At 36.1% G+C, this 17,924-nt stretch overlaps 1 protein-coding gene across 3 annotated transcripts in view; it reads left to right on the forward strand.

Annotated features, from left to right (window-relative positions):
* MSANTD4 (Myb/SANT DNA binding domain containing 4 with coiled-coils) overlaps positions 1-17,924 on the forward strand; it is a 39,820-nt gene that overhangs the window by 11,138 nt on the left and 10,758 nt on the right. For 2 of the 3 annotated variants that reach the window (XM_082843785.1, XM_082843784.1), the window contains 2 exons: positions 148-2,688; positions 3,609-3,755. In XM_082843785.1, the coding sequence (XP_082699911.1) occupies positions 148-723 (576 nt within the window). In that variant the 3' untranslated portion in view covers positions 724-2,688; positions 3,609-3,755. The remainder of the gene's footprint in view (positions 1-147; positions 2,689-3,608; positions 3,756-17,924) is intronic. The other variant, XM_082843786.1, reaches the window with a different exon arrangement.

Here is a 17,924-nt window from a genome sequence, read left to right on the forward strand (position 1 = left end):
TGATGTCAGGTAATAGTAAATATTTTTCAAAATTCAAAGTAAATGGTTTTGTGTGCTCAAACAATACAGAAAGCTTTTAAGAAATTCTTAGACAAATTAACAACCATGAAGTATAAATAAATACTGAGAACTACTTTTCTCTTTTAGTTTGAGATTGAAGAGGAAGAAGAAATGTTGTCATCAGTCATACCAGATTCCAGGAGGGAAAGTGAACTTCCTGATTTCCCCCACATTGATGAGTTTTTTACTCTGAATTCAACACCATCTAGGTCTGCATATGATGAGCCCCATTTGCTTGTAAACATAGAGAAACAGAAACTAGAATTGGAAAAACGACGGCTTGATATTGAGGCTGAAAGACTGCAGGTAGAGAAGGAACGCCTACAGATTGAGAAAGAGAGGCTGCGACAGTTAGACATGGAGCATGAGCGGCTTCAGCTGGAGAAGGAGCGGCTGCAGATTGAAAGAGAGAGGTTGAGGTTACAGATAGTCACCTCAGAGAAACCATCTTTGGAAAATGAACTTGGTCAAGGAGAAAAGTCCGTATATCAACCACAGGATATAGAAACAGAGAAGTTAAAACTTGAGAGAGAACGCTTGCAACTAGAAAAAGATAGGCTGCAGTTTTTAAAATTTGAATCAGAGAAGCTGCAGATTGAAAAGGAGCGCTTACAAGTAGAGAAAGAGAGACTACGAATGCAGAAGGAAGGACACTTGCAGTGATCTATCTAGATCTCCATTTATCAATCGTTTGTAAACCATAGGCTTAGATAATATAAAAACGGTAGCAGGATTAGCTGTATTTTTTTTTTTTCCTGTTTAGTATTAGTATTTTCAGGGCTTCCCTGGTGGCGCAGCGGTTGAGAGTCCACCTGCCGATGCAGGGGACACGGGTTTGTGACCCGGTCCGGGAAGATCCCACATGCCGCAAAGCGGCTGGGCCCGTGAGCCATGGCCGCTGATCCTGCGCGTCCGGAGCCTGTGCTCCACAACGGGAGAGGCCACAACAGTGAGAGGCCTGCGTACCACAAAAAAAAAAAAAAAATTGGTGTTTTCAATAGGAAAAACATAGTTATTTGTGGGTAATTATATACTTAAGTAGTATATTGTATAAAAACTATGTGCCCTTGCATAAACAGTATAGCAAAAACTATTGTGCTATACTCTTTAAATTAGTAAAATTACATAGTCTTGTCTAATCTGTGCACTCAGAGTTTACAATTATGTCTGTAAAATTCTAGCTCAATAGTTCTCAACTGGGGGTGACTTTGGCTCCCAAAAGATATTTGGCAGTGTCTGGAGACATTTTTGGTTGTCAAAACTGGGCAGTGGGGCATGTTGCTACTGGCATGTAATAAGGAGAGACCAGGGATGCCTACATCCTGCAATGCACAGGACAGCCCCCCACAAAAAAGAATGATCCAACCCAAAATGTCAACATTGCTGAGGTTGAGAAACCCTGTCCTAGCCTGACTGAGCACCTCTTCAGCTTTGTTTCAGTTTCAGAATATTAAAACCTCAGATATTTATGTGGGAGTTACTTAAATGGCCCAGAACTTTAACTATGAAACATTGCTGTGTAGTATATTGAATATAGAAAGTAATGAAGATTATAGGTATTTTATTCATATGTTTCCATCTGTAAATAACGTGAGTCAGAAAACAATGTAGGGAACATCAGAGATTGTCTAAAGTGGGTCACTTTGAAAAGCAGTTCATTCGTCTAGCTATTGATGCTTTAGATACCACGCACACTTTTTAAGCTTTAGTTAGTTACCCTTTCTTCTTTGACTTCATTGTCTTAGTTTAGACAAAAATTTTCATTTCAGACATGTACTGAAATCTTAATGTAAGTGGTTGAAGCTAGTAAAAATGTTACCAATTTAAAAATGGTACCCGTAGTCAATGAGCTTGAACTCGGTAAGTGGTAATTTGATTTTTAAAATAGATAATAGCTATTTGGAACTGGGAGTGGGGGTGGGGGGAGAATGTCCTTGCATCCAATAGTAATGATGATGGTGATGAAATAATGATAGTAGCTGTGTGTTTTGAATTAGGGAATCACTGCACACTACCTGACCTAATCTGTAGAAAACTGAGAGTAGTATCTATTATTATTCCTGAATCTGAGGCTTAGAAGTCATACAGTGTGTACATGGCTAATTTCATATATCATGATGTATTTTGTCTTTGCCCCTCCCTGTGCAACAAAGTATGTATCTTTAGTCCCTTTGGTATTTATTCTGAGACCAAGGGCTTGCTTAATTTGGTGATTTGCCTTCAGTCCCCTGAAGGTGCTTCTTCCACAATCCAGGTGATTCTAATGCACACTAAAGTTGAGAATCACTGCACGAGATCACTTTGTATTTTCCCATTTCCAGAGCTGATATGTAGCCTTAGTATATCTCTTCTATTGACAGGTACTACCTTGATTCTGTATTTGGTCCTTGTTAATTTAAGAATGTCTTGAAACCATATGTGACATTTGAGTATGGGTATATAAGGAAAAAATATACTTCTTCTTAGTTACCTTGACTTTGAAATAGTGTTATTTTTCTATAACTGAAATAAATGCTTCTACCATAAAAATAAAATTTGCCTATACTAACTATGTGAACGTTTATCATTTCAAGTGATGCTCAGTGATGAGGGTTGAGGTTGTGAAGCCTGGAAAAGAGCTTTATCATGGTGAGTGGGGGAAAGGGGCCTAAACATTTGTGTTAGACATTGTGCTATGTGCTTTTTTATACATTATTTTATTTGTTTCTCAAACCAATCCTGAGCTAAGTCATGTTAGCCCTACTTTTATAAGAAAGGAAATAGTGCCTCAGAATACTTGAAAAATGATATGCCAATACTGACCCAAGATTTTAGCATAAGAGCTCTAAGGAGAAGGAGTATTGAAAGTTTGTAGGTGTAATTATAAGTATTGTAGCTTGGTCACTTGCTACTTGTGAAAGTCATTTAATTTACTCTGTGATTTGATTTCCTCATGTGTAAAATGAGTGTAATGATATCTGCTCTGCCTATGCTTCATAGTTCTTTTTTTGTTAATAAAATGGTATTGAAACTATAGGCTAGGTTAAAATAGGCTATTTTAAAGGCAAGTTGATATTAGTGTTACATTTAAGATCAATAGATGTTAATTTCCTAGAAGTAAGCATTGAAGATAGCCAATATTATTTATGGATGGAGCATTCTTGGTTACTATAAGTAAGAGACTTAAAAAAAAAAGCATCAGCTTAATATCTTCCAGGGCTTTGGTTGAGGAGCCTTGGGTTTCTTAACCCTGCCCCAGGTATAGATGGATTGGGTTGGGTCACTATAGTAGGAAACTTCATTGCTGCATTTCTGAAGTGGTAGGCACACTGGGAGTGAGTCATTTTGGTTATTTCTGTGTAACAAACCACTCCAAAACAGTGGCTCATGTTGCTTATGATTTTAGAGGCAATTAGGCTGAGCTCAGTTGGGTGGTTCTGATCTTGGCTGGGTTCTCATGGTCAGCTGCAGGTTAGCTAGGCTGTTCAGCTTCTGGGGGTGTTAACTGGATATTGGTTTGGGATGGAGGGTTGTCTTAGCTCTCCTGATGGTGTTTAATCCTTTAACAGGATTTGTTTTAATGGCGATGGCAGGAGTTCAAGAGCGAAAGAAGTGATTCTCAAAGTGTCTTGAGGTCAAGACTCAGGACTGGCACTTCACTTCTGCTGCACGATACTGGCCAAAAACAAATCATCGGGTCAGACCAGAGTTGACAGGTGGGGAATCGAGTCCACCTCTTGATAGGAGCTGTAAAGTCTTTGCAAAAAATGGGGATACAGAGAGGGGTGAGGAATTGTGTTCATTCTCATAATCTACTACACAGTCATTTTGGTTTGCCTGGGATACTCCTGATTATATCAGTGGTATTGGTAGCTTATCTGGTTTAGCATTTGTCCTAGGTAGAAATACCCCAATATGGGCATTAAATTATATTGTCATCCTGATCATGAGGAACACCTTCATCCCTTTTGTAAGGATGCTGATTTAGAAGAAGAAAGGGGCCATAAATTTGTTTATAAACACTATAGTCTTTGTGATTGAAGAGAATTTTTGCTTAACTTCTTTTTTCTACCTAATTTGTCCATTTTTTATTACTTTGCTTCCTCTTTTCATTTTTCTACCTCTTCATGCTTTGTCACTTATATCCTGAAAATAAAAACAGATCATAGTGCTTCCAGAATATTTTGTTTTAAATTGGTAGCTACCTTTCCTACCTCTCCTTAACTTTTTTTTGTTTTGAAATCAAAATTGTTTTCACTGGGTTGCTCTACATTTGTTTTAACATTATACTTCCCCCCAAATAAATTAATTTTTAAAATACAGGTGACCCATTGAACAATGTGGGAGTTAGGGGCACTGACCCCACTATGCAGTTGAAAATCTGCATGTAACTTTTGACTCCCTGAAAACTTAACTACTAATAACCTATTCTTGACTGGAAGCCTTACTGATAACATAAACAGTTAGTTAACACATATTTTGCATATGTATTACATTCTGTATTCTTACAACGGAGTAAGCTAGAGAAAAGAAAATGTTATTAAGAAAATCATGAGAAAGAGAAAACACATTTACAGTGCCATAAACAGTGTCTGTTTACAAGATGAATTGTCTGTCTTGGCAGTATCTACATCAATATTGTGTTATATGATACAAAACACAGTAGATATTATATGTATTACACCAGACATCAAAAATGAATAAAATGTGAAAAATTCATTTATTTACAGGTATAATGCTTCATGCATTGATAATAAAGGAGCAGCAGTATGATTGCTTTATGGTAGCCTAGTGTAATCAATATAATTTATGGTAGCCTAGCCTATACACTAATGAATGAATCGTTATAAAATTTTTATGAAATATAGTATTCAGTCATATTCATTATAGAGTATTGGAAACATTGTTACATTTAAAAAAATCATTGTGATGATAGGCTGATACTGTTTCTCCAATTATGAGAGAGACATACTGTACAGTAATGTAATACTTTGAAAACAAGTTATAAAATAGCAAGAAAACTAACACATTACTAATCTTATATTAAATATCACTCACCTTATTCCTATATAAGGATAGGCTTTCCACTTATATACAAGTCTTGCACATGATGTTCTACACAGTGAATACTTAGGTGATAATGACTGTGACACAAAAACGTCTCATACAGTTCTTGCTGTACAGTTATTATATTTTCACATGCAGACACACAAACACAACAGATAAGTTTATTAACAGTACAGCATAGTGATTATTTACTATTCATTAAGTGAAGTGGATCATCATAAAGACCTTCATCCTCATAGTCTTCACCTCGAGTAGGCTGAGGAGGAGGAGGAAGAGAAGGAGTTGATCTTGTGGTGGCAGAGGCAGAAGAGGTGGAGGAGGTAGAAGGAGAGACAGGAGAGGCAGGCACACTCAGTGTAACTTTATGGAAATACATTGTAATTTCTGTCTTTTTTGCTTTTTCATTTCTCTAGAAATGTTTTAACATGGTACCAAACCTTCCACTATCTGCTTTAGTTTTGGTGCCCGTATCAGAATGGTCCATGTTGTAAAAGAAGTCAAATGCAGTCTTGCATAATTGGAACCCTTCTACCAGATTATCTAATGTCAATTTGTTTTCTGGCACTGCTTCTGTTATATCTCTTCCTCATCATCTGGTTTGAAAGCACTCATCTTCATCAAGTGGTCTTCTGTTAATTCCTCTGGTTGTGGTGTCTATCAGCTCTTGAGTCTCTCCAAGATCCATATCTTGAAACCCTTCCCTCACCCCCCACCTTTTTTGGTCATGTCCACAATCTCTTTTATGATTTCCTTGATTGGCTCTATCATAAGTCCTGTGATGTCATGTAACACAACTGGACACAGTTTTCTCCAACAGGAATTTACAGTTCCAGGCTTAATGGCTTTCACGGCTTTTTCTAAAATAACCATGACATCTTCAATGGTGTAATCCTTCCAAACTTTCATGATGTTCTGTCAGGGTTCTCTTCCATTGTGTTGATAGTCCTTTCCATAGAGTACCATGTGTAATGAGCCTTAAAGGTACTTATGACCCCCTGATCTAGAGGCTGAATTAGAGATGTTGTGTTTTGGGGGAAGTAGATCACTTTGATGCCTTTGATGTTGAACTTACGGGGTTCTGGGTGGCCAGGGGCATTGTCCAATAGCAAAATAACTTTAAAAGACAGTCCCTTCCTGACAAGATATTTTCTAACTTCAGGGACAAAGCATCTATGGAACCAGTCCAGAAAAAGGGTTCTCATCGTTCAGACCTTCTTGTTGTACAACTAAAAGCCTGGCAGCTGGTGTTCATCTTTCCTTTTCAAGGCTCAGGTGTTAGCAGCTTTATAGATAAGAGCAGTCCTGTTTATAAACCCAATTGTATTTGCATAAAAAGTAGAGTTAGCCTGTCCCTCCCTGCCTTAAATCCTGGTGCTCACTTCTCTTCCTTACTAATAAATGTCCTGCATGGAATTTTTTTCCAGAATAGGGCACTTTTGTCTTCATAAAAAACCTGTTCAGGCAGATATCCATTCTCCTCAATGATTTTCTTAATGGTGTCTGGGAACTTGTCTGCTGCCTCTTGGTCAGCAGAAGCTGCTTCTCCTATTATATTGGCATTTTTAAAAAGCCAAACCTCTTTCTAAAATTATCAAACTGTGCTGGCATTAAATTCTCCAGCTTTAGATCTTTCACCTTCCTTTTGTTTTAAATTATCATATAATGACTTTGCTTTTTCTTGAATCAAATTAGAGCCTATAGGTATGCCTTTCTTATAGCCACCCTGAACCCATATAAAAGCTGCATTTTCAATATGAGATAAAAAGGTATTTTGCAAAAGTGCAAGGTTTTCACACCTGCTGCTGGAGCTGCAGTGACAGCTTCATGAATTTCCTTTTCCTTTTTTACAATGGTCCTTATGCGGAATTCATTTATCTTGAAATGGTGGGCAATCGCAGCTGTAGACCTTAATCTACTCTACACATCAAGCAATTCAACTTTTCCTTATAAAGTTATGACTTTTCTCTGCTTCTTGGGAGCACTTCCAGCATCACTAGTGGCATTTTGTATGGGTTCCATGGTGTTATTCAAAGTTGATGGTATTGCACTAAACACGATAAAAAATACACAGGAACTGTGAGAGATCACTTTTAACTGTGGTATGCAATTTACTGGAGAGGTAAACTGCTCATACAGAGATGATTAGCATCACATGGCATTTTAAGCTGATACAACACGAGCTCACCACAATAGTAACAAAAGGTGGCTATGAAATTATTATAGTATTACAATAAACACTACAGTTAATTTATGCAGTTATTTAATACTGGATTTTTACATTTGTTTACATTTCTTTGGACTATGAATGGTGCCGTATGTGGTCTATGTGTGTGTAAGTTTTTTGATAAATTGTAATTTTTTATAATAGATTTTTGTATATTTTAATAGTAAATAATGAAATAGACTAGTACCTACGTCGTATATTTTATGCATTCATGACATATCTTTTTCTTATGTTTTTGATATTTCTAGGCTATGCAGTTCATCTGTGAGTTTTTTCAAATTGTCACAAATCTCCAAAAAGTTTTCCAGTATATTTATTGAAAAAATTTGCACATAAGTGGACAGCTCAAACCTATGCAGTTCGAAGGTTTAACTGTATATAACTTTTGTCAAGGCTTTCTAGTTGCTATCCTTAGACCTGAAGTTGTAACTTATAAAGCTCCCAGAATATTAAACACCTGTTTCATTTTTTGACCTCTAACTTCTTTTTGACACATGCTGAGCCTTTAGAACATACATATCAGGTGGCATTTTGTGCAGTGCCTTAATTAAAACCCAGATGAGAATTGTCAAAGGTATCACTTTGAAATTTCTCCCCAATGCATATCAAAAAGGATTTAGCTTAAACATAGTGGGAAGAAAACCAAAGAACATATCTTCTTGGGGGAAAAAAAAGAGTTGTTGATTAAATCTCAGGAGATTAATTTACCACTGTAGATAGAAGCATTGAGACCATGCTGAATTGAACTGAGACCAGAAGAAATGAGAAATTGACAATGATTATAAAATTTGAATTTTGATAAATATATTCTGAGAAGAACCTTCTTGATATGAATTTTATCAGGGAAAACCCTTTATTATTTACCATTTATTTTCTGATGTGACCCATTCATCTTTAAAAAATTTTAATAAGTTGAAATATAAAATCCATCTACTCTGGTGTCAATTCCTTTCAAATCTAAATTTCCAGTTCCAACATTTGAATTGAACTATAAACCTGTATTTTCACTTGTTATATGGCATTTCACCATGTATAGTTTGCTGTTTTCTGAAATACATGGTATATGCCAGAATCAAATTCATTAACTCCCTTCTCTCATATCTGTAAATTATCTTCCCTATGCAGTTGGTATTATTTGTACCAGATTGTTTGGTTGGAAATTTTAGTGGTGTCTTCTAATCCTTTGCCTTTTTCAATCTGTTCATGTTGTTAAGTCCTGTATTTTCTTCTTTTGATGGCTCATTCCAACCTCCTTCAATCTCACATGTAGTCTTTGGCATCGTGGCATTTGCAGTCTGTATCTCAGGAGTCTCCTGATTCTCAGTTTGCTTCTATTTAATCCTCCCTGTATGATACTTCCAGAATAGATTTCATAAAGTACTGTGTTCATTATGCCCTGAGAATTAACAGGACGTGAACTAGTGGAAGAAGAGCAGAGCTCTGGAAAGACCATAGGTCCAGTCTCAGCTCCACTTTATCAGCTGAGTGATGTGGGGCAGTTGGTGTTTCTTAGTCATGGTTCTTCATCTCTATTACATTGAATATCATGCCCTAACTCTCACTGTGTTTATATTAATAAAATTAATATATGAGAATGCAGTTAGAATTTAGAAATCAGCTTAAAGACATTACACATTTTTCTTCCTTGTAACAAGGATTCCTTCTGAATCAAGTGTAATATCCTCAGATGTTCTTTGCCTACCCTAAGATTGTCTCATACCAACATAAATAGGTTTGTCAATGTTCTTTCCAAATACTCCATGAAGTTTTCTTCTCTTTTCCTTTGATCATGTTGCTTTTACACTTGAACTTTTCAGTTTTTATCCTAGAGTGACAATCAGAAGAGAAAAGCTTTTTCCTATATGGGGACTTAGTCATTTCTACCATTTCTCTACCATAATTAAAAATATAAAAATGAATTTCCCTGAATAAAATTGAAATATTTTATCATATAAATTTGGTATCATTTTAACAAGTTGATATATAGTTGACTTACAGTATTATCTTAGTTTTGGGTATACAACATAGTAATAGTATGTAATAGTAATTTGATGTTTTTATAGGCTATACTCCATACAGAGTTATTATAACATATTGACTATATTCCTTGCTCTGTATATTACATCCTTGCAACTTATTTATTTTATACCTAGTATTTTGCACCTCTTAAAGCCCCTCACCTATTTTGCCCCTCCACCCATCCCTCTCCCCTCTGGTAACCACTAGTTCGTTTTCTATATCTGTGAGTCTGTTTCTGTTTATTTGTTTTATTTTTTTCTCTTTTTAATTGGGGTATAGTTGCTTTACAATGTTGTGTTAGTTTCTGTTGTACAACGAAGTGAAGCAGCTGTATGTATACGTATATCCCCACCCTCCTGGGAACTCTCTCCCAACCCCACCCCATCCCATCCATCTAGGTCACCACAGAGCACCGAGCTGAGCTCCCTGCGCTATACAGCAGGTCCCCACTAGCTATATGTTTTATACATGGCAGTGCACATACGTCAATCCCAATCTCCCAATTCATCCTCCCCTCCCCCCATGTCCACACATCCATTCCCTATATCTGCCCTGCAAATAGGTTCATCTGTACCATTTTTCTAGATTCCACATACATGCGTTAAAATACGACATTTGTTTTTCTCTTCCTGACTTACTTCATTCTGTATGACAGACTCTAGGTTCATCCACCTCATTACAAATAACTCAGTTTTGATCCTTTTTATGGCTAATATTCCATTGTATATATGGGCCACATCTTCTTTATCCATACATCTGTCGATGGACATTTAAGTTGGTTCCATGTCCTGGCTATTGTAAACATTGCAGCAGTGAACGTTGTGGTACATGTCTCTTTTTGAATTATGGTTTTCTCAGGGTATATGCCCAGTAGTGGGATTGCTGGGTCATATGGAAGTTCTATTTTTAGTTTTTGAAGGAAACTCCATACTGTTCTCCATAATGACTGTATAAATTTACATTCCCACCAACAGTGCAAGAGGGTTCCCTTTTCTCCACACCCTCTCCAGCGCTTATTGTTTGTAGACTTTTTGATGATGGCCATTCTGACTGGTGTGAAGTGATACCTCATTGTAGTTTTGATCTGCATTTCTCTAATAATTAGTGATGTTCATCATCTTTTCATGTACCTTTGGCCATCTGTGTGTCTTCATTGGAGAAATGTCTGTTTAGGTCTTCCACCCACTTTTTTATTGTGTTTGCTTTTTTGATTATTGAGCTTCATGAGCTGTTTGTATATTTTGGAGATTAATCCTTTGTCACTTGCTTCGTTTACAAATATTTTCTCCCATTCTGAGGGTTGTCTTTTTATTTCATTTATGCTTTTCTTTGCTGTGCAAAAGCTTTTAAGTTTAATAGATCCCATTTGTTTATTTTTGTTTTTATTTTCATTACTCTAGGTGGTGGGTCAAAAAAGAACTTGCTGTGATTTATGTCAAAGAGTGTTCTTCCTATATTTTCCTCTGAGAGTTTTATAGTGTCCAGTCTTACATTTAGGTCTTTAATCCATTTTGAGTTTATTTTTGTGTATGATGTTAGGGAATGTTCTAATTTCATTCTTTTACATGTAGCGCCCAGTCTTCCCAGCACCGCTTATTAAAGAGACTGACTTTTCTTCATTGTATATCCTTGCCTCCTTTGTCATAGATTAGGTGACCATCGGTGCATGGGTTTATCTCTGGGCTTTCTATCCTGTTCCATTGATTTATATTTCTGTTTTTGTGTCAGTACCATACTCTTGATTACTGTAGCTTTGTAGTATAGTCTGAAGTCAGGGAACCTGATTCCTCCAGCTCTGTTTTTCTTTCTCAAGATTGCTTTGGCTATTCAGGGTCTTTTGTGTTTCCATACATGTTGTAGAATTTTTTGTTCTACTTCTGTGAAAAATGTCATTAGTAATTTGATAAGGATTGCATTGAATCTGCAGATTGCTTTGGGTAATATAGTCATTTTCACAATATTGATTCTTCCAGTCCAAGAACATGGTATATCTCTCCATCTGTTTGTGTCATCTTTGATTTCTTTCATCAGTGTCTTATAATTTTCTGAGTACAGATCTTTTACTTCCTTAGGTGGGTTTATTCCTAGCTATTTTATTCTTTATGTTGCAATGGAAATGGAATTGTTTCCTTAATTTCTCTTTCTGATATTTCACTGTAAGTGTATAGGAATGCAATCGACTTCTTTGCGTTAATTTTGTATCCTTCAACTTTACCAAACTCATTGATTAGCTCTTGTAGTTTTCGATGGCATCTTTAGAATTCTCTATGTATGTACCATGTCATCTGCAAAGAAAAGAAGTTTTACTTCTTTGGATCTTCTTTGGATTCCTTTTCTTTTTCTTCTTTGTTTGCCATAGCAGGACTTCCAAAATTATGTTGAATAATAGTTGCGAGAGTGGACATCCTTGTCTTATTCCTGATTTTAGAGGAAATGCTTTCAGTTTTTCAACACTGAGAATGATGTTTGCTGTGGGTTTGTCGTATATGGCCTTTATTATGTTGAGGTAGGTTCCCTCTATGCCTATTTTCTGGAGAGTTCTTTTTATCATAAATGGGTGTTGACTTTTGTCAAAAGCTTTTTCTGCATCTATCGAAATGATCATACAGTTTTTATTCTTTAATTTGTTAATATGGTATATCACATTGATTGATTTGTATATATTGAAGAATGCTTGCATCCCTGGGATAAATCCCACTTGATCATGGTGTATGATCCTTTTAATGTGTTATTGGATTCTGTTTCCTAGTATTTTGTTGAGGAATTTTTTGTTGAGGAATTGCAGAGGAAGGAACACTCCCAAGCTCATTTTCCTCAGCAGTGTTTTGGAAGGGTATGAGGAGGATAGGTGTTAGCTCTTCTCTAAATGTTTGATAGAATTCACCTGTGAAGCCATCTGGTCCAGGACTTTTGTTTGTTGGAAGATTTTTAATTGTAGTTTCAATTTCATTACTTGTGATTGGTCTATTTATATTTTCTATTTCTTCCTGGTTCAGTCTTGGAAGGCTGTACTTTTCTACGAATTTGTCCATTTCTTCCAGGTTGTCAATTTTATTGGCATATAGTTGCTTGTAGTAGTCTCTTATCACCTTTTGTATTTCTGTAGTGTCAGTTGTAACTTCTTTTTCATTTCTAATTTTATTGATTTGAGTGCTCTCCCTTTTTTTCTTGATGAGTCTGGCTAAAGGTTTATCAATTATGTTTATTTTCCCAAAGAACCAGCTTTTAGTTTCATTGATGTTTGCTATTGTTTTCTTTGTCTCTGTTTCATTTATTTCTGCTCTGATATTTATGATTTCTTTTCTTCTACTAACTTTGGGTTTTGTTTGTTCTTCTTTCTCTAGTTGCTTTAGGTGTAAGGTTAGTTTGTTTATTTGAGATTTTTCTTATTTCTTCAGGTAGGATTTAATTGCTATAAACTTCCCTCTTAGGACTGCTTTTGCTGCATCCCATAGATTTTGGGTTGCCGTGTTTTCATTGTCATTTGTTTCTATGAACTTTTTCATTTCCTCTTTGATTTCTTCAGTGACCTCTTGTTTATTTAGTAGCGTATTGTTTAGCCTCCATGTGTTTGTGTTTTTCACAGTTTTTTTTTTTCCTATAATTGATTTCTAATCTCAGTGTTTTGGTTGGAAAAGATGCTTGATATGATTTCAATTTTCTTAAATTTACTGAGGTTTGAATTGTTACCCAAGATGTGATCTATCCTGGAGAATGATCTGTGTGTACTTAAGAAGAAAGTGTATTCTGCTGCTTTCTGATGGAATGTCCTATAAATATCTATTAAGTCTATCTGGTCTATTTCATTTAAAGCTTGTGTTTCCTTACTTATTTTCTGTCTAGATGATCTGTCCATTGGTGTAATTGGGGTGTTAAAGTCCCCCACTATTTTTGCATTACTGTCAATTTCCCCTTTTATGGCTGTTAACATTTGCCTTATGTATTGAAGTGCTTGTATGCTGGGTGCATAAATATTTATAATTATTATGTCTTCTTGGATTGATGCCTTGATCATTATATAGTGTCCTTCCTTATCTCTTGTAATAGTCTTTATTTTAAAGTCTAGTTTATCTGATATGAGTACTGCTACTCCAGCTTTCTTTTGATTGCCATTTGCATGGAATATCTTTTTCCATCTCCTCACTTTCAGTTTGTATGTTTCTCTGGGTCTGAAGGTGGGCCTCTCACTGTTGTGGCCTCTCCCGTTGTGGAGCACAGGCTCCGGACGCGCAGGCTCAGCAGCCTTGGCTCACGGGCCCAGCCGCTTCGCGGCATGTGGCATCTTCCCGGACCGGGGCACAAACCCATGTCCTCTGCATCGGCAGGCGGACTCTCAACCACTGCGCCACCAGGGAAGCCCCGGGTCTTTTTTTGTATCCATTCAGCCAGTCTGTGTGTTTTGGTTGGAGCATTTAATCCATTTATATTTAAGTTAATTATCAATATGTATGTTCCTATTGCCATTTTCTTTATTGTTTGGGGTCTGTTTTGTAGGTCCTTTTCTTCTTCTTGTCTTGTGTTTCCTGCCTAGAGAAGTTCTTTTAGCATTTGTTGTAAAGCTGATTTGGTGGTGCTGAATTCTCTTAGCTTTTGCTTGTCTGTAAAGCTTTTGATTTCTCCATCAAATCCAAATGAGATCCTTGATGGGTAGAGTAATCTTTGTTGTAGGTTCTTCCCTTTTATTACTTTAAATATATCCTGCCCCTCCCTTCTGGCTTGAAGACTTTCTGCTGAAAAAATAGCTGATAACTTATTGGGATTCCCTTGTATGTTATTTTTTGGTTTTCCCTTGCTGCTTGTAAGGTTTTTTCTTTGAATTTTATTTTTGTTAGTTTGATAAGTATGTGTCTTCGTGTTTTTCTCCTTGGGTTTATCCTGTATGGGACTCTCTGCACTTCCTGGACTTGGGTGACTATTTCCTTTCCCATGTTAGGGAAGATTTCAGTTATAAACTCTTCAAATATTTTCTCAGACCCTTTCTCTTTCTCCTCTTCTTCTCGGACCCCTATAATTCAAATGTTGCTGTATTTAATGTTGTCACAGAGGTCTCCAAGACTGTCCTCATATCTTTTTATTCTTTTTTCATTATTCTGCTTTTTACAGTTATTTCCATCATTCTGTCTGCTGGCTCATTATTTGTTTTTCTGTCTCAGTTATTCCTTTATTGATTTCTTCTAGTGTATTTTTCATTTCATTTATTGTGTTGTTCCTCACTGTTTGTTCTTTAGTTTTTCTACATCCTTGTTAAACATTTCTTGTATTTTCTCAATCTGTGCCTCCATTCTATTTCCCATATCCTGGATCATCTTTAGTATCATTACTCTGAATTCTTTTTCATGTATGTTGCCTATTTCCTCTTCATTTATTTTGTATGTAGGTTTGTACTTTGCTGCTTTGTCTGTAACGTGTTTTTCTTTGGTCTCATTTTTTTTTTTTTTTGATGAGTGGGGATGTGTTCCTGTCTCGCGGGATGTTTGGCCTGAGGCATCCAGCATTGGAGTTTGCAGGCAGTTGGGTGGAGCTGGGTCTTGGTATTGAGATGAGGACTTTTGGGAGTCTGCATACTGATTAATATTCCCTGGGACCTGAAGTTCTCTGTTAGTCCAGAGACTTGGACTTTTGATTGTGTTGTTTGCTTTTTTGATTATTGAGCTGCATGAGCTGCTTGTATATTTTGGAAATTAATCCTTTGTCAGTTGCTTCATTTGCAAATATTTTCTCCCATTCTAAGGGTTGTCTTTTCATCTTGTTTATGGTTTCCTTTGCTGTGCAAAAAGCTTTTAAATTTCATTAGGTCTCATTTGTTTATTCTTATCTTATTATTAATATTTCCTTTCTTCTGCTGACTTTGGGCTTGCTTTCTTCCTTTTCTAATTCCATTAGATGGAAAGGATTTGAGATATTTCTTGTTTGTTGAAGTGAGCCTGTATTTGTATAAACTTCCCTCTTAGAACTGCTTCTGCTGTATCCCATAGATTTTGTAAAGTTTTGTTTCTATTTTCATTTTTCTCAAGGTATTTTTTTTAAGTTTTATTTTGTTTTTTTTTTGTTGCCCCATCGGTCTTTTAGTAGCATGTTGCTAAGTCTCCATGTGTTTGTGTCTTTTCCCCAGGTTTCTTCCTGTTATTGATTTTTAATTTCTAATTATTGTAGTTGGAAAAAATGCTTGGTATAAATTTCAATCATCTTAAATTTATTGACAACTGCTTTGTAGCCTAGCATATTATCTATTCTGGAGAAAGTTTCATGTGCGTTTGAAAAGAATGTGTATTCTGCTGTTTTCAGATGGAATGTTCAATGGATATGTATTAAGTCCATCTAGTCTAAAATATCATTTAAAGCCACTCTTTCCATATTGATTTTGTCTGGATGATCTATCCATTGATATAGGTGGATATTTGTATTACTGTCAGTTTCTCCATTTATGTCTGTTAATATTTTCTTTATATTTAGGTGCTCCTAAATTAGGTGCATATATGTTTATGAATGTTATATCCTCTTCTTGAATTGACCCCTTTATCATTATATAATGCCCTTCTTTGTTTTTTGTTTTAAGACTTAAAAAAGTCTGTTTTGTCCAATATGAGTATTACTACCCAGATTTCTTTTCATTTCCTTTTGCATGAAACATTTTTTTTCTGTCCTTTCGCTTTCAGTCTGTATGTGTCTTTAGTTTGAAGTGACTCTCTTGTAGCCAGCATATAGATGGGTCTTGTTTTTTTATCCATTCAGTCACCCTGTGTCTTTTGAATTGAGCATTTAGTCCATTGACATTTAAAGTGATTATTGATAGGTATGTACTTATTGCTATTTTGTTACTTGTGTTCTTGTTGTTTTTGTAGTTCTCTTTTCTTCTTCTTTTAGTGTTTTCCCTGTGGTTTGATGATTTTTTTTTGTTGTATGTTTGGATTCCTTTCTCTTTGTTTTTGTGTATCTATTGTAGGTTTTTGATTTGTGGTTACCATGGGTTCATATATTTTGACCTATAAATATAACTACTTGTTTTAAATAGATAGTCATTTAAGTTCAAACACATTCTAAAAGCTCTATATTTTTTATTTACCCCTCCATGTTTTAGGTTTTGGTGTAATATTTTACATTTTATGTGTATCCTTTAGCTGCTGATTGCAGTTATAGTTGATTTTACAATTTTTGTCTTTTAACCTTGATACTAACTTAAGTGGTTTATCCATTGAATTTCGTATATATTGACATTTATCAGTGAGATTTTTCTTCATATATTTTCTTATTTTTTTGTTTCATAGCCTTTTCTTTTTCACTTAAAGAAGACCCTTTAACATTCTTGTAGGGCTGACTTAGTAATAATAAACTCTTTTTTTTTTTTTTTGCTTTTCTGGGAACTCTTTCTCTCTCCTTCAATTCTGAATGATAACCTTGCCTGGTAGAGTATCCTTGGTTGTAGGTTTTTTTCCTTTCAGCACTTTAAATATGTCATGCCTCTCCCTTCTGGCCTGCAAAGTTTCTGCTGAAAAATCAACTGATACCCTTATGGGAATTCCCTTGTATGTGACTCTTTGTTTTTCTCTTGCTGCCATTAAATTCTGTCTTTATTTTTAACTTTTGCCTTTTTAATTATGATATGTCTTTTTGTGGATCTCTTTGAATTCATGTTGTTTGGGACTCTCTGTGCTTCATGGCCTTGGATATCTGTTTTCTTCTTCAGGTTAGAAAAGTTTTTAGCCATAATGTCATCAAATACCTTTTCTGCCCCTTTCTCTCTCTCTTCTCCTTCTGCGTACCCTATAATGCAAATATTTGTAACTTGATTCTGTCCTAGAGGTTCCTTAAACTATCCTAATTAATTTGTCTTCTCTATGCCATTCTGATTGGGTGATTTCCACTATTCTGTCTCCCAGGTTTCTTACGTGTTCTTCTGTTTCACCTAATCTGCTGTTAATTCCTTCTAGTGTACTTTTACTTTCAGTTTTTGTATTTTTCAGTTATGATTGGTTCTTTTTTATATTTTCTAGTTCTTTGATGAAGTTCTCACTGTGTTCTTCTATTGTTTTCCCAAATTCAGTAAGCATTTTTGTTACTACTGCTATGAAGTCTTTATCAGGTAAATTACCTATCTCCATTTCATTATGTTCCCTCCCACCCCCAGGGTTTTATCTTGTTCTTTCCTTTGGAACATATTCCTCTGTCTCTCATTTTGTTTGACTTTCTCTATTTTTATCCATGAAATTAGGCAAAACAGTTACCTATCCTGGTCCAGAAGGTATGTCCTTGTGTGAGAGCATCCTCATGTGGTTTGTAGATGCCCAGTGGTTTTGGTTAGAGACTTGGACCTGAAGCATGGATTGTCTTTCCCAGGGTGTACTGGCAACCAGTGGTTTGGTGGAGGGTAGGTCTGGAGTTTGAGGGGCTAGAGCTCAAGTCTGGTGCAAACAGGGGCTTCTCTCAGGGTCAGTGGTGGTCTCTGACTTGGCTGGGGGCAGGCCAGGGCCCAAGAGGCTGGAGCCATAGTTCTGATCTAGTTCCACTTCTCCTCAGGGTGATGGTGGTCTACACCTTGGCAGGAAGCAGTGCCACAGCAGGACAGCCTGTAGTAGGA

This window comes from Leucopleurus acutus, assembly GCF_964270905.1.
Source record: "Leucopleurus acutus genome assembly, chromosome: 8".
Lineage (NCBI taxonomy): Eukaryota > Metazoa > Chordata > Mammalia > Artiodactyla > Delphinidae > Leucopleurus > Leucopleurus acutus.